Here is a 22,897-nt window from a genome sequence, read left to right as displayed (position 1 = left end):
ACGTAGGATGCACCTGGGGCAGTTCAATAGCCATAATTATATAGATACATTTTACAAATCGCAAGCTTAATTTAAAAAAATGCACATTCGCATTGAAAACTGCTTGGTACCTGAAAAACTCATCGTTCTTTTTTAACTGGTGTAAAATCATGCAGAAATTGTTTGCCTTTTTATAAAAATAGTTTTCTTAAAATTTCAAGCTAGGCGCTGCCAGGTCAATTATGTTGGGGTGAGAGGCGGTTTTCTGCCCTTAGCTAAAATAACAAGAAATTCAGGATGGATGAAATGATATAGCAAATACACAAACCATATGCGTTTTTCAGTTGAAATGAAATCAAGTTTGTTTAGAAACCGATATACCCAGCATGCTCCCAGCAGTGAAAACGACAATCTTATCGGCTCTTTTCCAGTTTCCCCCCCCCCCCCCCCCTTTCATTTTTTCTGAAATTCATTACATGAAAGTCTTTTAAAAACAATCTTTAGTGAACAGCTGAACAAATTTTCACAAAATTTCTAACATGAAATTTGCCGTGTGAACAATTTTTGAGCATCTCTTTTTGTAATTTAACAAAGGGGGGGGGGGACTGGAAAAGAGCCATCTTATCCAACAAAAAACTTACCCAAGTCTAAACGTTCAATTGAATATTTTATACATCTGAGAGTAAAACTATAGGAATTCAACAACATGCTTTTTGTACAGATCGGGCATATTCACGACATTTTGCAAAAATACTATTAAAAATTGAATATAATAAAACCAGCTGGTGTTCTAGCAAAAAAGTTGACTGCTTTGTGTTCAGTTTCCTTATCAGATGTTTTGGAGAGATTCAGAATAGGTAGATTTTCCCCCTCAATCGATCTTCTGGTAGATGCTCTTTTTTGGAGTATTCAACTTCGGCCCTTCAGTTTTTGTTCAAGATGTCTAATTATTTACTATATACTTGGGGTTAGTGGATCTGAGATGGGTCTTAGGGGAGGGTGTCGAGTGAGTGTTGATTGGTGTTCATTTTGGGGCTGTAGTGGTGCATGATCAAAATGAGGTGTAGTGTTGCAGCTGGAACCTCTTCACCTCCCCGTTCTTCACCCTGGCCCTGTCCTTCTCTGGGGAGATAGAGTGGGCCAGTTTTTCTCTCAGAGTATTTCCTGGACTGACTATGAATGTGTAGAGTGCCATGAAGGGAATGCACAGCATGGACGACAGAGTGATGCACCAGCCAATCAGTTCGCACCACCTGAAATAACAAACAGCTACAATAGCATGAAAAAAAGAGCTTTTTATCGTGAGTTATTCACGATAAAAAGCTAAAACTTGGTCAAAGCGGTCGCCTCAAAAGCATAGCCAACTTTTGACAATTAAACAAATGCAGTTTCTCAATTGTTTGAAACTTAACTCTGCGCACTAAGTGAATGGGTACTGGTACTGGGCTCTTAGCAACTATCTTTTCGCCGACTTTTAAGAAGCAAAGACTAGATGTTTCCAAAACATACTAAAAGTTCCCGAATATACTAACCGCTAGTGTCAAAAAACATTCCGGTGAAAAAGAACAACAGTTATTTGACATCCATCAATAACTCTCAGTGGTTATCATTAGAGATTTTGAAACTTTAACGTTTATCCAGCTTACGATTTTTTTTCTTCGAGTTACTGAAAAATTCGATGATCATGAATTGGATTAAGTTCATGATTAAAATCAGGGATGGAAGACGCCCTTTGATACTGTTTTAGGATGCCGATTTCCTTCACTGAAAAATGATTTGGACATGGACACTTACTTGGGGTAGACATACTCCTCATACATGGGGGGAGAGTATGTGGCTATGCAGGACAACAACACAGCCAGGAGGAAGAGGGGCGACACGAACTTCCACACGAAGCGCCATCCTCTTCCAGGGGTGAATCCCATCATCTCTTGGATGTCCTCACTGAACTGCTGCGTGCCGTAGAGCCAGAACACCCCAATGGCCTACAGCGGAGTCAGTTACTTCCAATAAAATCTGTCCCATTTAGAATACAGCTTGTGATACTGCTACTGCAATAGCAGTAGGATGATGTAACCGTAACCTTCAGTGAATTATTATACTATATTATCATAGTGTCCAAGGTCACGATATCTAAGACTTTGGTACACCGCTGAGAGTTCAGAGTACTGAAACCAAATCCGATCTCAGCCATTTAAAAGAATTGAGATAACTATTTATTCAAGTCCAAAAATAAATTCTTTTGAATTATCATTTAGTTTTTCAACAAGATACTTTGTAGGATATCAGTTGGCGCAGTCGGAAGGATTCTCAGCTCAGGACAATCGCACTGATATGAGAATACCAGTATTTTGGGCTACATCGAATTTGGACCCACCGTAGCAAACTAAAATCTGGTTAGAGCAATTTCTAATGGCAGTCACAGTTAAAGAAAATGTTAACCCAGAAATTATGCGACCCGGAAACGATGAGGATCCAAAAGACATACTGCAAGAATCACCACCAAGACCAAAAACACAAAAGAGGGAGAAGATAAAACTGCGAAAACAGCCAGAAATCTCAGAGATAAATTAGCAAGAGACCGGGTTATCCTGGATAATGAGGGGAGAATAACACGTAGGCCAAAGGTTGGTCACAATGTTTAATAAAATGAGGTACAGAAGAAGCTTGTATCCAGACTATTTCTCTCTTTAGGAATGGAAGGGAAGAAAATATTCTTACAGAAGAACCCCCTGCCGAAATTGCCAAAATGTCTTTCAAGGAAATCACTGAACTAGCACCGACTTCATGCTCAAGCAGTAAGATTGGAGTTAGAAACCTTAGAAACTTAGAAGTTAGACTTACTTATATCTAAGACGAAGAACATGACCTTACAGGTAACAATAACTTTCGAAACGCTTGCCTCCGAGGAAGTACTCAAGCGGGCCATAAAGTTTGATCATAGTAAATTGACCACAATGGCAATTCAAATTACGAATCTAGCAACAGCTACAGGGACGAGTACTAGTTATAATTCAGGATGGAAGATCACGCAGTAGCCAGTAATGGCAGAGCAAAATTCGAATGGAAGTACAGAGAAACAACTGTTCAAGAGGGAAAAGTATAGAACACCGAACAACACTAGATCCACTACTTCCAGTAGACAAACAAAACCCTGCAAAAAATGTGGACGTGCATTTGATTAGGGACAATTGAAATCTTGTCCAGCTATGCGGAAAACCTGCAAAAACGGCAAGAAACCTGACCACTTCGCGAAAATGTGCAGATCTCAGCAAAAAAGTGAAACTATGGAGGATTCGGACAAGTCGGAAGAAGAATGTGACCTTATCAAGGAAGTCTTTGAATCATGTAGAGATTTTGAAATAGTGTCAATACAACCACACTTATCAGAGGGTGAGAGAATCTCAAGAGAAGTTGGGGGGAGTATCCATGAGAGAAATGCGACAACGTTGGGAGAGAAGGTGAGCGTCCAAAAGATTGACCTACTCAGAGATCCAACGTCAAACGAAATAAAATCGCTCAAGGCCATGGTACGGATAGACAACCAGATAATTCAACTGACCGTAGATACGGGAAGTTCAGAGTATTTTCTAAACTGGTCGACAAGGAAAGAAATCATAGATAAATCGAAAAGGGCATGATTCATACCAGCCGAAAAATTAAACCTGGCGGCCCATTTTGTAGGTTACAACAAACAACCCATTTGTAATCTGGAAGTCTTTCATGACAAACCTACGATCTGCAGGCTGGGAAGTGAAAGATGCCATGTTCTTGGTGACAGAATGTAAAACCAGATGTATAATGGGTTTGGATCTCCAAGGACAAGTGGGGATATCGACCAGGCAGAAGCCAGCTCCAAGAGAACTGTCAAGGTTTGACGTGCTTATGTGTGAGCAGTCGGAAGGTTGGAAAAACAAAAATTAAATGCAAGACAAGGTAAAAATAAAATAAATTGTAAAATTGTTGTTAGAGGGTCATATTACTAAGTTGGATAAACGTACAAGCGATTGTTTGATACCTCAAATTGTAAAAACAGTCAAGATGGACGATTCGATAAAAACTGGCACTCGATGCAAAACCGATAAATAGGTCACTTTTTAAAAACAAATCTTGAATGCCGAGTTTTGACGAACTTATCGATGAAGTAGGTCAGATAGGTACTGAAAAAATGGGGCACTGTCTATTTCAAAATACTAGATTTGAAATATGCGTATAGTCAGTTAAAATTGGCTGCAGACACAGCTGGTCAGTGTAGTTTTTTTTATTGTCGGGGAAAACATCACGAGAACATATTAGTTCCTAACAGGGTTTTATGGTTTGGCCGACATGCCGGCCGAGTTCCAAGGGCCATGGACAAAACGATCAATCGCGGAAAGGTCACTTTTGTTTCCCAGACGATATTCTCATTGCATCAAACGGGGTTGAATCAGAACATGAAAAATTAGTAACGAAGGTACTAAAAAAATTTGAATGACGAAAACTAAGCGTTGAAAATCTCGAAAAATACTTTCTTTAAAAATCAGGTAGACTGGTTAGGACATCGTCTATCGGATTCGGGTATTACACCAAAATTCACGAAGACAGAAGCCATTCAAAATCTCAACCCACCTTAATCGTTAAAATAACTAAGATTTTTTCTTGGTAGTATAAATCACTCAGAAAAATCTATTTGAACGGCAGCAAGTCTGACGGATAAACACCACCAACGCCTAAAAGATGAAAATTAAAAAAGCTCAAAAACCATGAAACAACCATTAAAAAAAATCGAGAGGTGGAATGAATAAACAGTCGTTCTCAAGGTTATAAAAAATGCAGTAGCTAATTTATCAAAAGTACCTTACTACGACGCAAATTGGAAAACAAGGGTTAAATGCGACGCAAGCCACAATGATCTGGAGGCCACACTTGAGCAACAAACTGAAGATGGGTCGTGGGCTCCCATCTCGTTCGCATCTAGGTACCTAAATGTGCAAGAAAAAAATATTCCAAAAGTGAACTTGAGCTACTTGCAATTGTTTGGGCAATTGACAGATACAAACATTACTTACTCGGTAAAGAGTTTAACATTGCAACGGATCATAAAGCCTAAACATCAGCACTGGATGGGAACCAAACAAACAAAACGTATCAATCCTGGTTGACACGGTGGGTTGATAGGTTATTGCCCTATCCATTTAAAATAGATCACATTCCAGGGAAGGACATGGGCATTTTCGATTATTTATTGCGTGATCCGTATAATGATCCATGGCTCGAATCCAAGTTAGACAAAAAGTTTGTGGTAGCAACAATTAACTGTTTTCACAGAGCTTTAGACTGCATAAACAGTAGGCTAGAAAAAACTGGTTCGCTCAACCGGAATGAAATTATTCTAGAAAATTCTAGAAGGAATGTAGCGAATAGTTCATCTCCTCCTGGTTGCTATGGCAACCAAAACGGTCAAAAACGAACATAGCTCGACCGGAACGAAATAATTCAACATTCGTGACCGTCCAAACAGCTAAACAGCAGTTCTCAAAGAAAACCACACATTTTTTCTCCGTTTCAATTCAGCAACCAGTCGATCTGCAATACTGTAAAAACAATTCAAAATCCAGCGAGGAAAAAAACAGACTCACGGAAGGAGATGTCAGAAAAAAAATTATAACCGATCTTACGACTGTTGGTCAGATTCAACCCAGGAATGGAGAAGCGGGTACAGGGAGGAGAGTAACTTACACCCGCCGTGGAATCGATCCATGAACAACACAAACGATATGTCAGAAGAAGAAGAAATTACAGAAACATTACAGAGAACTAAAAAAATAATCAGAGGGATTCGACGGAACAGAGACAGCTCAGATAGTGAAATAGTGAAACGTGACCCCAGTCCAATTCAAGTGGCAACTGTCGGAGGAACAGCATTGAGAGGCGGACAGCAAATTACTATCATTCTGGCAAATGATTTGGTGGGAAGGAGTCGAGCACACCACCAAACAGCACCCGCGAACTGGGAGCCGCGACGGAGGAGAGCTCACTAGTGCCAATAAGTATATCACTGGCACAGCCAAAAGCAACACAAATGAACGAAGTACAGGTGATCCAAGTTGATCTTACGACGACAGATGATATTGACGACGAACAAGAGATCTGTACAATGGAACCACCTAGCAGAAGGACATAGAGTTCTTGAGAGGACCAGAAGATGCTAAGGCAGTCAAGAGAGGACACCTTGGATAATCTTTTGAAGCTTTTCGATAACAACCTCCTGGCTGAGCTAATGTCAGAAGATACCTGGTTGGATCGGCTCAGATGAGAAATAGAACGAGGAGAAAAACAGGGCTCCGAACTGATGAGATCATATACAAACCCTCTGTGGTCACAGACGGCGGTGCAAGATGACTGCATTCTGGTAGACAGCAGATTGGCCGTACCAGTAGAACTGCGACAGGCAGTTCTCAAAAGAATACATCGAGGACACCCGGGACAAGAATCTATGCTTGGGGTTTCATGATACCTGTGGTGGTTCCATATGCACAAGGACATATTAAATCTCACGGTAGAATGCCGTAGTTGCACCAGATATGGTACGAACGCAAAAAATCTATTCCTAAAAATCTGTAAAACCTCTACCATTGCTTACGCAGCCGGGTCAGGAAGTATAATTAGATTATGCGGGGCCGTTAAAAACCATAATCGAAAGAAATCTACCTACTAGTAGCTATAGATAGATTCTCGAAATTTCCGTCAGTGAAGGTCACGAAATCGACGAGTGGAGAGTGTACGGTAAAACTTTTGCGAACCTACATCAACAGACATGGCATTCTAAAATCAATCCGATCCGACCCCTTTTCGGGCTTCAAGGGGAAAACACTTTAAAAATTCTGTTCGTTTTGTTATATATTATTAAATGTCCTTATATTTGAAAACAAAATTGAACAAAAATTCTGTCCTTTGGGTGACCATCGTGGTTGCTGACTAGTCAAATGAACCATACAAACAATGAAACGAAGACTGAGGGTAATGTTTTTGGAAGAAAACAAACAATCGATCAAAATCTGTCTCAGTACAATAATTCGTGTTTTACCATAAAAAAAAATACACCAGGGAAATTCAAGTTTCTCCATTTCAGGCACAACTCGGTAGACTCCCGAAAAAAGAATTTAATTTTATACGTGACAATTTTATGAATAACTCTGACTATTTAGACAAACAAAAACTGGAAGGATTAGCGTGGACAGCGTCGCAAATCAAACGGAGGATCGGTCAATCCAGGGAGAATTTGAAAATCATACGGAGGGGAGACCTCGATAGTGACACCAGCCCGATGTACAAACAACAACTGAGCACGGATCGGGATCGTCAACGAGCAAAGGCACTCAAAGAGCTGTCGGAGGCAAACGCCCGGCGGAACGAAGAACGCAGAGACGCAGCGAAGAACGGCATTGTATATGCAGCCGGCCAGTCCAACCCTAATTTCAGAAAGAAGATGAAATATTCATGGGAGAAAGGATTCATCAAAGATAAGGAGGAAGAGCCCACGCGTTCTCCAAAGAAAACTTACTGCGCAAAGACGACCTAAAGAAAAATGGACAGGCACTCACAAAGCCGTTAAAAGTAAAAACAACGTAGGAAACGGTGTCAACGGTGTCAACGGTATCAACGGTGTCAACGGTACAGACTTCCGCAGGATCAATATACCGGAAGTGAGACATCGCAAAAGCATTAAATAACCTACAACCTGACCAAGCAAAAGGAGAAGGTAAAAGTCCATCTGCAGAGCCGCGGAAGAAACTTCAAAAAAAAGATCTCCGGAAAAGCTGGAGGAGAGTGAACAGGCTGATTCTGCAAACCCTATAGAACGTTTCCAGCAAAGCCAAAACATAGTAACCTCAAAAGATACAGAAGCTGGGGGGCTTCGACGTCGCCATCAATATAGCGAAACTAAACACAAGGGATCCGAGTTCGTCAAGCGAACCAAAAACGCAAGAAGAGGTGGCACTTAAAAAGACCGAAAAAAATCAAAAAACAAAAAAGACACGGTTAAGGGAAAGTCGGAAACAACCGATAGACAAGCTGCTAATGCAGAAACAACGGACAAGGTCACACAATTGAGCTCAGTGCCCAGAAATTAACAGAAAGCAAAACTAAAGAAAGTGGTCGAGACAAAGTGCTCATGAGGGGATTACAGAAGGTGACAGATAAACTGAGAGGGAAAAACCAGTCGGTGGACGAAAGAGACGAAAAAATCGAACCTCCACCGGGGTCATCTGATGTCTTCAGGGTGGAAGACGCAGGAGTTAGAAGAAGCTCACGTCAAACTAAAAACAAAGAACCACATAGCTTTGAGAACCCAGTCAAATAATCCATGAAAGAAATTTCGGAGGAAGAACTATCGGGGGAGCACTCCTAAAAGCGGTTTTATAAGAGTATAGAAGGCGTCTAGCAGAGTTCAAAACACGAAATGACAGAGCATTAAAGGCGAGATTGGGGGGCTCCTCAAGAGACATCTATTCAGAAGAAAATTCGGTTACGCCACGTTGGACAAAGGAGTAGATTAGAACCTTAACTGGAGGATAGAACTGGATGAAAGTTAATGGAATCAAACATAATTCAAAATTTGAATTTACTGAAACTTTTTAAAACTGAGTTTAAAAACTCCTTTTATTACTATAATTTTTTTCTATTTTATGGAAAAAAAATTCACTCGAGGCGATTATGTGATACTGCTACTGCAATAGCAGTAAGATGATGTAACCGTAACTTTCAGTGAATTATTTTATTTTATCATAATGTCCAAGGTCACGATATCTAAAACTGTTTCTATATTGAACAGTTTTGAAATAATTAAGACCTAGAGCTAAAACTACTTCAAAGCCCTTCTTTTGCGCATGTTTTTCTATTTTTTTTCGCTCTGAGTACAGAATTATTTCAAAACTTGAGATCTTTTCCTATAATTGTTATAACGCCCTATAAAAACCAATGCTGAATTGGGCTTATTCCTTTTCGGTTAATCATTCAGAGTTAAATTCAATGTCGCCAATCAATTTTTTACTCAATTCAGCAATATAAAAATCATATATAAATGTAATCATTTATCATGGAGCGTTTTTGACAGATTAAAGAAACAGCTTTTTAGCAGACAGTTTTTTTGGAATTACATCATAATACAACTGATGAACAATTTATTGACAGACGATTATATCACGGTTTTTCAGCAAACTATCATTTGGAAAGTAGAATAATCAAATTTAGCCCTAGAACTGATTCTTACACAAAATTCTACTCGACTCGAATTTAAGTATAATTGATGGGCTGTCATGTCACTACTTGCCGATAACAGCTTTGAAGTTATTGGTCTGACTTGATAATTGTTTTTAGCTGAAAAATTGGTCAGCTAAAAAAAACTAGACCGGCCAATTGTCATTTGAAGCAATTTTTATTTGCAGAAATGACCATATGGAAAAACTTTTACTTTATAGCTCGTGGAATCTTTTCTCTGGCAACGTCTTCACTTTTGGTCTAAAGGAACGGCGTTAATTGAAATCGGTGTTTCAAAAAAAGAATTTCTGGAACTAGTAGAGCAATGCAAAATAGTTTTGCTCGCTTTGCTTTACTGCGTTTTTAGAGAGTCCAAATTTCGAACATCTCAAGTCCACAGCTACAATTAAAATTTTAATCTAGAAATTTCTGTCAAGCAAAAACAAACGAGAAAGAAAGAAAAACTGAAAAAAAAAGAAAATCTATTTTTTTGAGGAAACCCTTGTTAAGGTCAAACTGTGTCAAGAGTCAAAATGAAATTTATTAAGTTTTATTAGCGCAATAAAAGAAAAGAAGCAATCTCCCGGGTTGACCTCCATACACCGAAAATGCTTATCATACAATTCCATACATCAAGTGTGTGGGAAAATGCTTGTCATACAATTTTCATACAATTTCTAAAAATGGTTGAAAACTGGTATAAACTCGTTTCTGTGGCTGTTTGATTCTAATAAAACAGTCTGGTGATAAAAACTGAGGTTTTCGTTTTTTGAAAAAAATGCTTATCATACAATTCCCATATATGGAAATTGTATGACTGGCATTTTTTTTGATGGCGACACAAAGTAATTTTGAAAATTTGGCACAAACATTTTTTTGTTTTTTTTTTCAACCGCAAATCGAATTTCGTACGCAAACAAACATTTTTCGAAAAAAAATGTTTGCAAGCAAAATTAAATATTTTGTGTGCGTAAAGTAGTCCAGGATACGATAAAATTGGCTTTTATTTTCTTTTCACTTATACATTTTTTTTCAAAAACGCGGAAAATTCCTATTTCTTCTGTATGGGGTGTTAATGTATGCCTTGCTCAATGTCTCATAATTTGAAAATTCCAAAATTTAAAATAATCATCATTAAAAAATTCTGCCAAAAAATAAATGTTTGTTACTTTTGTTATATCAATTGTAAAAGACAGCCACATTCAGGTCGTTTTCTATGCCTTGTCAATGCAAGACCGGCCAACCTTTGGTGTTTTGAGTAACCAAGGTCTTTGTCACTTGTGTTCGGTTGCAACTACAACCGAAAATTTTTCAGAAACTAAATTTAGAAAGAAAAAATCAAATATTTTGGTTTATGGAAAAACACACTATCATACAATTTTCATATATGGAAAAATGCTTATCATAGAGTTTTCATACAATTTTCTGTACGTATGGAATTGAATGAAATTGTATGACAAGAAGTTTCTCATATATGGAAATTATATGATAAGAAGTTTTGGTCAACCCGGGCTGCCAGTTTTGACCAGTTTTGCATGCAATCTTGAATTTTCAATCAATCAAAGACGAGACAATTTATGCATAGAGTGATTTCTTAAATTAACTCCACCTATCCAAAATTTTTGCTAAAAAAGTTAGTGAAGAAAAACTAGGTCAGAAAAATTAGTTAAAAGAGCCATTGACCTATTTGGTTAAACCTTTGCACGCAAAAAAGAGGTTTTCTGAAAAAAATGATGTCTCTAGGTTTTTTTTTTTGACCTTCAATGCAACGTTCTGTCAAATTAGAAAGAAAGCTATTTTTAACTAAGACTGTCTGTTCAAACTTTTTAGATTGTTAAAGGTTTTTTTAACACATCTTTTCAAAATTTCCTTTTCGTTTGGGTGATTGAACAATTTGGGTTATTGAAATGATTGTTTTTGCAGTAGGGAGAAAAAGTATGGTACCATTTGATGGTATCATTCAGTGAAATTAGTTGTTTTTTTTTCAATCATGTTTTCGCGATTTAATGAAATTTCATTGCATTTTGGGCTGAATAGGCTACTGTAGTGCTGAAAAATAACCAATAAGATGACCTTTAGGTCAATTTTTAAACTCATTTTTCTTAAATTGGGATACATTTGGCTGAAGGTTTCAGTTCTGAGTTAAAAAAAAATTGACTTTAAAAATTCTGTTTTAGTTCATTCAATCCGGTTGTTTTGATTCAGCTTTGTAGTAGCTTATTTAATCCAAAATGCAGTAAAAAATTAAATCGCAAAAACCTGCGTGAACAACTAAAATCAATTTCAATTAAATTTAACATCGGAACTCGGGGAACTCTTGTTGCCTACTGCAAAAAAAAACACTTCAATAACTCAAAAATTTTTAAAACGAGAAAGGATTCATTTAAAAACACGTTTTGAAAAACACTCTGTTTAGAATTACCTTTAATTTGTTTTAAAAATAGCAAAAAGAAATCTTCTGTCAAAATAGCAAATTTTTAAAAAGTGCTATTTTCAACTAATTCCGTCTTTCCAAATTCTTATAATAATAATAATAATTGTGTTTCCTGAGAATCGTAGAGGAGCTATCAGTAGGCCTTAAAAGTCCTGTCGAGGATAGTCCATTTGTATTATCTCCCCACATTCCAGACAGTGTTATTTTTGCTGAGCGAAGCTGTTATTTGCGACTCACGGCCTATTTTTTTGCGTCTGGAACTTTTACGTGGTACCACTATTGCAGCCAAATTTGGTCAGGTTGTGGTAGACCTGAAGCTGGAGGTCAAGTGAGAGCTTGTCCTCACACACTATCATTGCCATGGCATGGGATCGAATACACGATCTGACGATTTCAAAGTGAACGCCTTACGACTGTGCTAAGTGCCTCTTGAATTGTCAGACTTCTATAGAGCTAAAATGACCTTAGACTTATTTTAGGGAACTTCTATGGAAAGAAGCAAAAAGTTAGAACAGAGACAAAATTAATTAAACAGAGCGAATAACCTATTTTAGAATATTCACCATGTGAAATCCAATTTTTTATTCAGAGAGTAAAATAAGCAGAAAGCTTAAGGTCGCCTAAAATTTCAACTTTGCATGAATAAAACGCTCAAATTTGGCTCTTTTTTCAATAATTCTGTCTGCCCCAAGCTTTTGCCAATTATCATATTCTTATTTTATATAATTTGCAACAAGTTTACTGGAAAACGCCCTGCGGGTACTAAAAACAATATCTGACTTCGAAACTAACATTATAAGTTGCAAAAATATGTTGAGGTAATTTTCGAATCTTTTGCCGATGCTTTTTGAGTTTTGGGAACTTTTTAGCCTTCAAAATAGCTCGGCCGATTTAGTTGAATTGAAATTTTTGCCAAACTGGTTGGCAACGTTCGTTTCGGTCAACAAATATGAAGCAACAGCTGCTCATTTTGACGTCTGACAATAAAATTATACTTATTTGAGCACGCAAAATGCTGAATTCACCTTTCCTGAAATTTGAAAAATAAAATTGTTCAAGGAAAACGATTCAATCAACAATTAGACACTAGCTTTAGTATGTTGTAAAAAACTAATACAAACAGAAATAATTACAAAGAGAGAAAGTTTTGCATTAAGATTTAAATGACCTGGAGATTTGTATCAAAATTAGCTTCTGCATAAGAAATTTGCTGAATTAGGTCATTTGCATTTTATACTGGCCCAGTTTTTACAAGACAAAATAATTAAAACGAGCAAGTTATCAATTTAAGAAAAGATTTGCACGCAAAAAATATTTTCAGACAGAAAGGATGTCTGAAAGTCACTTAAAGTTTCAAATTTGCATGCAAATTTGCTCAAAACCAGCAGATTGCTCTACTTAAGGATTCTGGTCTGTTCCATTTTTTTGCAACTACATATATTTGTATTTACTGGATAACAGTTTAATTGTTTGAATATTTGATCCTAAAGCTAGAAAAATTTCGAAATTATTTCAAAGTTTGCCTTTTCGTTGGTGTTTCCTGTTTTTTATCCAAGAAAAAAGCATGATACATGGTTGTTGAGGATAAAATATCAGAAGAGCTGGCCTCAAGAGGAATCAAAAATTGATATCTTTGAAAAATTGCAATTAAATTGCATTGCTATACTGAAAGTTCAAGTGCAACTTTGAAAACTTGGTTGTCATTCTTTCGCCTTATCACTTTCTCAACGTCAGAACCATAGTTAACGCCAAATTGTTGGCAAAATCCTTTTCGGTCAACAGATCTGATCGAAATTATTTAACCTAAAACTGCTCATTTCGAAGTCGGATTTTAGCTTCTCGCTGATTTTTACAGCTGAAACCAATAACTGAAAACTAATTAACCTACGAGTTGTAGTTTTTTACGCAATTTTTCAGTTAAATTACTATGACCTTCAAGCTGAAACTTAATAAAAATAGTTATTCGAAGCTTTAGCTTTTTGACGGCATTTTATTTGTTACTTTTTGTTGGCTTTTTTGACAGTTCAAAACGCAGTTAATCAACTTAAAGGAATGAGTTACGACCTATTGGTTATACTCATAGAGTAATTTCAGATAAGTTACACCATCTGCTCGTCACGCTATCTTATTTTCGGCCGGATAGGTTCGTGCAACTTCTTAGTCTAATACCAATCTTAATTGTAATCTTATATCTCCTAGTCTCGATAGATCTAGAGTATACTGGTTTGATACGAGTCGGTCTCTTTGGAGAAGGCAACTAAGTTCTAAGTTAAATTCAAATCTCTCTGGTGCTGAAACTACAAGTAATTTCAGCAGTTACGAATAAGTGGGTTGTTAGTTCGATGGAGTATAATTGGTTAGTATTCAATATTTTATAGAGATAAAATATCAGAATAATATCCAATAATAAGTTCTAGTTTAGATCTGGTTCCACCCATCCGGGGTTTACAGAGTTTTTGTTCTTTAATGTTCTACTGTAATGGAGGATGGATGATGATGTTCTTTTTGAAGTTGCGAGCATCTTTCTTTTTCTTTTTGAAGGATCGTTAAAGGAAGCTCCAGGAAGCTGGAATCGTAGGTAAGAATTTGTCGTTAGGTTGTGACTGTTTGTCACGATTGTTTCGGGAGGTCGGATCATGATGTCTGATCGGTTGTGATGGTCATTGGTTCTGTTGTGTAGAGAACAACAGTGCTCCAATCTCGTTCGGAAGTGGCGTGAAGTTTGACTTTGGGTGAAGTGCCTAGTGACTTGGATCTGTACGTATACTTGAACATCGAGATGGCCATTGTTCTGGTTCAATGGGTTTTCTTTGTTGCGATGCCAAGTCGTACTTTAAATCCTTCGATTGAGTGACTGTTGGCAGCATATCGGTTGTGTTTTGCCATTCCGTAGTTGGAGTGTGATTGCGTTGTCAAATTCTTTGCTGCTCGTCTTTGGGTTGTGTGTATTCTATATACTTCTTTATATCCTTTACATATAAAAATCTATGTTAATTTTTGTTTTCGGTTAATATCTTATATCATTTTTATCGCAAAAGGGTTTTTGTTTAGTTCGGTTGTTTTAAAGAGCTACTCACCCTTTAGTAACTCTCGTCAAAAATAGGGAGTGGGTCACAAAGCGTGGTTGTAGCGGGGTTAGCCGGGCTATACAGCATGCTCAGGACGTCCCTCTGGTGGGTTAGGCCAGGAGTAGGATATAATTTTGTTGGATCCTATTTTTTGTTAACCTTTTATGTCTTTTTCATTATTGGATTTTTCCTTTGTTGTTTTGGTTGTGTCCTTTTCTCAAAAATCAAATCGTTTGGTTTGGTTTATTATTTCGACTTTTTTGTGTTTTATTCGTTCTTGTTCAGACTTATAAATAGTCTTCAAAAGAATGAAATATCCAGTTCTTAAGCTGGTTTAATCCGGTTTGGGTTTACCGTGGGTTTTCTTTTCTTAGTCATGCTGTTAAGTTGTGGTTTGTGGTGTTTAATAAGCTGCGTTGGTTAGTTTGGATTATTATATAATTCCTTTCCAACCGGGTTAAGGGAAATTTTGAAACTTGTGAATACTGGTTAGAGTTGTTATCAGTAACAGTTAAAACTTAAATTTATTATGTTAAACGATTCTTCGTGGGCAAGCTGTGCGATTGTGGATAGAATTGTGGGCGAGTCAATGTGTTTAAACTATAAAGAAGTCTTTTGAAAAGGTTACTACTGCTTTTCAATTTATGTTCAATTTTTATTAATTGACTACTTGAAAATAGAGTTTTACGGCATTTTTTGGGTCGAAATTATTAATTTATTTTCATTTTAAGTAGATTTACCGCATATGGGAAAAGAGTGTATATATTAATTTACTGCTGTTTGGGGTAAATTTTACTGCTTCATTTACTGCAATGGTTTATTATAAATTTATGATTCTAAGAAAGTTTTCTGTTTTTTATTTCGTTTTTCTGTTTTTGTGCTTTGAAGATAATTGTGCTTTGAAGACTAAAGAAAAAGAAAAAAAACATTTATAAAGAATGGTTAGTTTTATTTCGAAATTATTAGTATAATTTATTTATTTCATTTTACCTTAATTGTCGGGGAAAATCTATGGGGAAAAACGTTGTGGATGATTTTGGATGAGGTTAGTAATTTTGCTAGCATGCGAATGATGTTTTTAGTTTGAAGAAGTGAGGAAAGCAATTGGAGTGCTCTAATGACTTTTAGTTCTTCAGTGCCAGGTGCGAATTCATATGGTATATTTTGGTTGAGGTTATAGAGTTTATGATTATATTTTGTGTTATGAATGAGTTCTAGGATTGGGACTTCAATGGGCTGTAGTAATTTGTGTGGGACGATTAGTGGACGGGATTCTTTTACGTTGAATGTCTTGGTTAAGGGACAGTAAGTTGTTTAGTTCGTAACATGCTGTCGTGTGAACAGTGCAAATCACGTTCTTTGGGTGTGAGAAAATGAAAAGTTTAGTGAGCAGATGTTAATTTTACTAAAATATGAATCGTAAGCTTGAATATCACGAAATGCTGCTGAGATGATGTGATCGTGTTTTTTATCTAAAGAATTGAGGTTAGAAACATAGGGTGTTCTAATGTAGAATTTTTCTGATAGCTGTGGGTTAGCAAATTTATCGTCCTTGAGAAAGTTATCTTCATTTGGTCTGTTGATGTGATGGTCGTAATGATCTATGGAATTTTCATTAGCTTTAGGTGCGGTGAATGTAGTTAGTGACTGGTTATATCCGATGCGTGTAAATTGTTTCGGAGTTAGTGCTGTCGTTAGTCGGTAGAGTTCATTTTTGCATTGTTCGTTATCATGTGGGTTGTTATAAAATGATAGTGATAGTGGATTAGAGAAGTGGTAGAATGATGTCCATGAGAGTGTTGGGTATAGGACATGCTCATCAACGTATTTTGGGTGTTCGTCATTAGGGTCTGAAAAGAAATATGTGTATTGGGGAAAAAAGGGTAAACAAACTTTAAGGATTTTTTAAGTGTTAGTGTGATTTGGGTGATTAATATATGTTCGGGTTGTGCCTTGGTGAGAAGGAAATGGATGATTGGGAAATTTTCTTTTGAAGGTTCGATAAGCTCGGTTGGTAATAGATGAGGATGGGCTTGACGAGGAAGTTGGTTATAGTGAAGGTGTGTAATCTGAAGAGGGAGTGGGACTTGATGGGTTTGATGATATTAGGGACTGTGAGAGTTGATGAATAGTTATTGTTTGAGGGTGCTGTAATTGTTGCTGAAGTGTGGTCTAATTGTCTAGTTCATAAGATATTTGTGTGTCTTCGGGGCTAATATTGTTGGATCTTTCACTGGTTAAGGTGTCACGTTGGAAATGTAAGAGGGAGTTGAAGGAGGTTCATTTCTAGTTTGGGAGTGGAGGGGTTGAAAAGATGGTTGGGAAAAAGTCGATGGGCTGGGTTCGGAGTTGTGAGATTCATCAGGGGTCTCGAGATCTGAGTTTTCAAACTGGGAAATGGTATGATATACAGTGATTTTTGAATTAGTACCTGAATCCATGCCAGATGAAGTGTTAACATTAGGTGATTCAGGTGGGGGAAAGCAAAAAGTGGTATGACAGGGATGTTGTTTTGAAGGTTGGCTGGGTAGGAAATTGAGCGATGGAGTGATCCAACTTGGCGGCTCATCGTGGGCTGAAAAAATGGTTGTTCTGAGAACGAAAATTAGTGGTATGTGGTTGTTTGATTTTTTTTTTCGTATGTGTTGTCAATACTAGATTGTTGTGTTATTATGTGTTGAGTTGGGCTTTGTGGATAATATGGTCTTGAAGATATGAGATCTGTCAGTGCTATGTTTCCAAGATTTCGTTGTACTAATGATAATAGATGATTATGATTTAGGCTTTGTAATTGTGGTGCCGTAGGTGTTGTATTTGTGTTGTTTTGTGAATCGTCATATGTGTTCGTTGTAGTTGATAATTGTGTATTGTATTCTTTTATTTGAGCGTCTAAAAGTATTTTATTCATTGATGTCGAAAAAACTCCAAAAAATCCTGCAAAGAGTACGCGTGCTGCGATTGATCACTTTTGTTTACGTGTGTTTACTTGTATGTGTATAGCGCATGTATAGTAAGTTCCTTTTAGTAGAGAGAAAAGAAATCTAAGAAAATTAAACATTGCGTATAATATAGTCAATCTATCTAAGATGTAGCTGGGCCATCGTAGAAAGGCAAGTTAGTTTTTCAAACTTACAGAGCTAAAAATACTGATTGGTGATATGTCTGTATTTTTCGCCATTTAAAGAAATGTAACCTTTGATGTCTTTAAAATATCCGCTATAGTCTTGTTCTTAAATGTAAGAAATGCCCGCTGTTTCTGCAAGTTTGCGTAAATTTTGATCGACGGATTGTCGTTGTATTGTGTCCATTTTTGTGAGTAATTCTTGAAATTGTTGTGTACGGATGTGATGTTGAATGTCGGTGTTGGAGTATATGCCGATCGATTGTAAATCGATATTTGGGTTGCGGTCAATAGCTCTAATGCTTTCGGGGGAAAACTTTTTTAATGGTCGCATGAGTGTGGGATATGGGGTGAGAAGGTAGTATTTGTCTTAGTCGGGATCTAGTTGTACTACATGGTGGCTATTTTTTGATCCACATGGGACTGCTGTATCCCAAAAATAAGTTCTTCGTGAAAGTGTGTCAACAAAATGTACGTTATTTTTATAGAATATGGGGATACTTTTGTTCCATCTTTTCTCTTCAAAAACATTTAAAGGTGATACTTTTTTGGTACAAGTGTAATACCATAGGATGTTTCCTTCATAATCAATGAAATTTGATCAGTTGCCGGATAATAAATATCCTGCATAAAATATTTTTAGAACTGCCAGTGCAAGTGATTGTTAAATTTATGTTCTTTCAAGTTCGCATAACTGATGTAATGTTTCAAGTTCTGATAACGAAATTTCTTGAACAATTCTGCTTATTGTATAATCTAATTTCATATCTAGGTGTACGTCATAAGGAATTGCGCCAAAATAGGTGTTGTTCAGAAGTGAAATTTCATGTAAACCTGTATTGTCTTTATCGTGTGGTTTTATTTTTTCACCAGTGTTTCCTGTGTTTCTTAGAAAGTTGACTGGGATGTATGGTTTTTCATCGATTGTTGTATGATGTGTTGCAAGTGGATTTGTGAATAATTTTCCTGTAGTCATGTCAAAACCTTGTTCGTATTCAACAAGAATTTCTGAATATTGTGATTTATAAAGTGGTTTGGTGTATTTACATGCAATTTCTGTTTCCGGGTAAAATTGTCAATTTGTTTTCTATATTATGGATGTTTCAAAATTTGTAAAAACTGTGTGCAATTTTTTCAGGGTTTACGTTTTCACAAGGAATTGATTCAACAAAAATTTTTTGATGGAATTTTATCATGCTAGTGTGCATTTTTGCTACTTGAAATGTGGTACATGTGTCTTCAGAAACCAAACAATTGTTGCTTGCGTTTGTGTAGTGGTATTGCAGTACCCCTTGGTCATTTTTGCAAGGAGCCTGATTCCTTGATAAAATATAGTGTCATATTTTAGATCTCAAGTCAATTGTAGTTTTTCAAGTTGTATTTTCCATTCAAAAAACATAATTTCTTGATATCCTTTATTTTTTGTGTCTGCTTTACAATTTGATGGATTGTTTATTCCAAGGTGTGGTATCCCGTTTTTATCAAGAAGATCGTAAGTTAATCTTCCAAGTGCGCCGTGAAATGGCAATTTATCGTCTAGTCTAATATGGCCTTGGTATCTTTCAAGTTCGGCTTGATGCGCAGAGTCTGGAAAAACTTGAAATTTTACCAATTCTCTAGTTGTGTCTTTGTTTGATGTAAATTTGATGCTGTGAAGTTCGTTTTTACAACCGTCAGGGCTGAGATGTAAACGTCTTTCGATATTACTTTGGTAGAAAGATTCATGATCTAATCGATTTTTTTTCCGTTTGAGACTTGCGAACAATGTACTTTCTTTTCGGAAAATGTCGCTGTGAATTTATATCCTGTTAGTGTAGTAGCTCGTGCTTTCGAGTAGAGTGTAGCTATTAAGTTTGTTGTTTCTGTAGCCTGTGGTTCGGATTCGCATTGTGTGACTTGATTTATTGCGTATTTATGTAGTGTTTTTTGTTCGTTTTCTTCACAGTCACAGTGTGTGACTAGTAAATCCTGAGGTCCTGTTCGGGGGGAAAGGATTGTGATTTGGTTCTGAACAATTAAGAAAAAGAAGGGTTTGGAAAATGAGTATCTTTAAAAGATACATGTGTATGATAGTCTGAATATGGATTATAAAAAGTTATCTATCCAATTGTCTTTTCGGTGTATCTCTCGTATTTGTAGATTATTTCAGCTGTTATAAATGGGGGAGGTAAAGATTGAGCTATTATATTGGGAGGGGCTAGGGGTGATGGATGTTGAATTATATTTTAGTGTTAAGTTATCTTGTTGTAGTATTTGTATGTTATGTTATTGTATGTCTTTGTGGATATCGTGTCTGTATTGTAATCTGTTTAATGCCCAGTTAATTAATCTGCTGTTTTCGCGATGTTGACCAAAGAATGGAGGGGTTGCTACGAATGTATTCAATGTAATCGTAGGGGTATGTTATTAGACGAATGTTCTCGATATCGAGCGTTGAGATTTGTAGGAAAATTTAGAGGATATGGTGTTGGTGAATTTGACTTAGGGAGGGGGTTGAGGGAAGTGATAATGTTTCTGGTAATGATAAGATTGTGTCAGATGAAACGTCATTGGGGTCATTTACTAAGTTTGGTTGACCTTGAGTGAAGGCTTGTGTCATCCAATATGGGAGATGTTCTGTAGTAGCTGGGTGATTAAAGGGATTTTCTCGAACTTGTTCAGATGTAGGAGTTGAACATAAGTAATCTGATGGGATGTTTGAAGTGCTTGGTTGTGATGCGGGTGGGGGAGTACTTTGAATTGTACTGCTGGAGAGGTCTATAGGGTTTGCTATTGGTGACTGAGGTATGTTGAATTGAACTCTGGGGATTTGCAAAATTCTATTTCATCTTGGATGTATAATTTGTCTATTTATTTCAAGTGTGATTTAATTTTGGCTTTGATGTCTTGCTCTATTAAGATCTCTATGGGTAGGGGGATATGTATTATATACTGGTTCGTATTGTGGTTCGCTTAGAGGTGCGTCGCGAACGACTGGTTCTAAGGGTTCAGACAATCGTGGGTGTCTTTCTTAAAAAATGTACGGATTGTCTTCAAAAGAGATGGGCGTTGATGATGGGGTTATTTGTTTGAGTATTTGTTGGTGTTGTTGAAAGTTCTTGGGATGTTGTTGGAGGGGACTGGTGTGGGGGTTGTTGATTAGCAATTTTGGAAAAATTTCAAATATGATTATTTACGAAGAAATTTTATGTTTATTGTAATATTCTTCGATGAAGAGAATTAAAAATATTGTTGCCAATGCGAAAGTGATGATAGTCTTTTGCATATATTTGCATATTGTCATTATGAGGGATGTCAGAAATGTGAGAAAGATTAAAGAAGAAAAAGATCTGTAGAGAAACATTTAGATAGTTACTGAAATATCGTACCTGAGTAGGTGGTCAAAGAATTATGCAAAATTAATGTAGGTTTGGGATAGGGAATAAAAAATGATGAAAAAATTGCAAACAATTATCAAGAGGAGGATGAGTATTTCTAGGGTATCGGCTATTAGGATTATACAGAATTTGAAAAAAAAATTGAAATGATTTGAAAAAAGTTTGAAAGCATATCTTGAATATGGCTTACTGTTTGTGAAAGAAGCATTTGAAGAAATAGTTCGTTCCATCGAATTGTTTTTTTTTTATTTTTTGAGGCTGAATTAAATTTTGGTCGGATTTTTTATTGGTTTTTCTGTTCAGGGGAATTTTTGTTGTTTCGCAAGGGTCTTCCCAGTTTTGTGTTATTTATTGGATGATTGGGGGTATCTAAGAGATATTTGTACTTTAGGCTGAACGATCATGTGCATTTTCTTTTTTAGGCTAGTTTAATATTTTTTCTTGAGAGAGTTTTGAGGTCTAAGTTGGGAAATTTTTGTTGATCTTTGTTCTATTTGATAGGGGAGGGTTTTAAGTTTGAAATTTTGTTCATTTCAATTGTCAATTTTTAGCGGGTTGCTTATTTTTGTCCTAGAGGTCTTTTAGCTATAGTTAGAGATATGCTTGAAGGTTAATATTTGTCGACTAAAGAAGTCGTGTTTTGAAATGAGGTGATGATTCGGAAAGATTTCTATTGGCTGAATTTGAAGTAGATTGTTTGAGGGCTTTTTCAGCATGAAAATTGAGAAATTGTAATGATGTTTAAAATGATTTTAAGAGTTGAAAATGTTAAGTAATATTAAAGTGGTTTCTGAAATTCATTTTTCATTACTTTTTAGATTGTGGAATGAATGTTTTATAATCTTTTCGTGGCTGATTTCGAAGTCGCGATAATTGTCTAAGTTAAGATTTTTCTTTTTGATCTTGTGGTAGAATTTTTTCTTCTAATTTTCGAAATTTTTTTCTTTCTGTTTGAGGTATTTTTTTCTTATCTAATTTTGAAGATGTTTGTTGATTAAACTGAGTTTAATTTTTTTTTTGTTCTTATGGTTTCAAGTTAGAGTGCATATCAGTGCTTTGATTTTTTTTGTAATCGGAATTTTTTTGAACAATTTTTGATCCTGTAAAGGAGTATAATTGAGTTAATTCGCGAAGAGCGTGTTCTTTTGGATAATAAGGTAAAAGAATGTTTCTGTGTTGAACAATTTTTTTTAAATCTGAATCTGCAAGTTTGTATGTTACATCAGTGGGTTTATCAATTATTTGATATGGTCCTTTTCGGAATGGTTGTAATTTTTTCAGAAATTCCCTTTTGTGTTGTAAAACTTGAAATTAAAACGTATGTTCCTTTTTTTAAGTTTATAGCTGGTGTGAATCGAGATTTTTTTTGGGAATTTATATTTTATCTTTCTAACAGTTTTTTGTTACTTTTTGATAAATTTCGTTGGGCTTTTTATCTCTGTTTAAAATCCATTCGGTATGTGTACCGGAAGCTAATTTTAAAATTTGTGGGTGATCAAAGTGGTCTTTTATTTACGTGTGTTTACTTGTATGTGTATAGCTAAAAATACTGATTGGTGATATGTTTGTATTTTTCGCCATTTAAAGAAATGTAAATTTTGATGGTTTTAAAATATCCGCTATAGTCTTGTTCTTAAATGTAAGAAAAGCCTGCTGTTTCTGCAAGTTTGCGTAAATT

The 22,897-nt window shown here is 36.2% G+C and overlaps 1 protein-coding gene across 2 annotated transcripts in view; it reads right to left on the bottom strand.

The window, feature by feature from the left end:
- Positions 1 to 620: 620 nt before the first annotated feature.
- The window catches only part of LOC134843763 (sodium-dependent noradrenaline transporter-like), a 74,827-nt gene continuing 52,550 nt past the window's right edge, over positions 621 to 22,897 (bottom strand). For both annotated transcript variants that reach the window (XM_063860025.1, XM_063860026.1), the window contains 2 exons: positions 1,774 to 1,964; positions 621 to 1,232 (listed from right to left, as the gene is read on the bottom strand). In XM_063860025.1, coding sequence (XP_063716095.1) covers positions 1,031 to 1,232; positions 1,774 to 1,964 — 393 coding nt within the window. In that variant the 3' untranslated portion in view covers positions 621 to 1,030. The remainder of the gene's footprint in view (positions 1,233 to 1,773; positions 1,965 to 22,897) is intronic.

This window comes from Symsagittifera roscoffensis, chromosome 4 (genome assembly GCF_963678635.1).
Source record: "Symsagittifera roscoffensis chromosome 4, txSymRosc1.1, whole genome shotgun sequence".
Lineage (NCBI taxonomy): Eukaryota > Metazoa > Xenacoelomorpha > Acoela > Convolutidae > Symsagittifera > Symsagittifera roscoffensis.
Note: the sequence above shows the minus strand (reverse complement) of the source record. Positions and strands in the feature narration are given on the sequence as shown.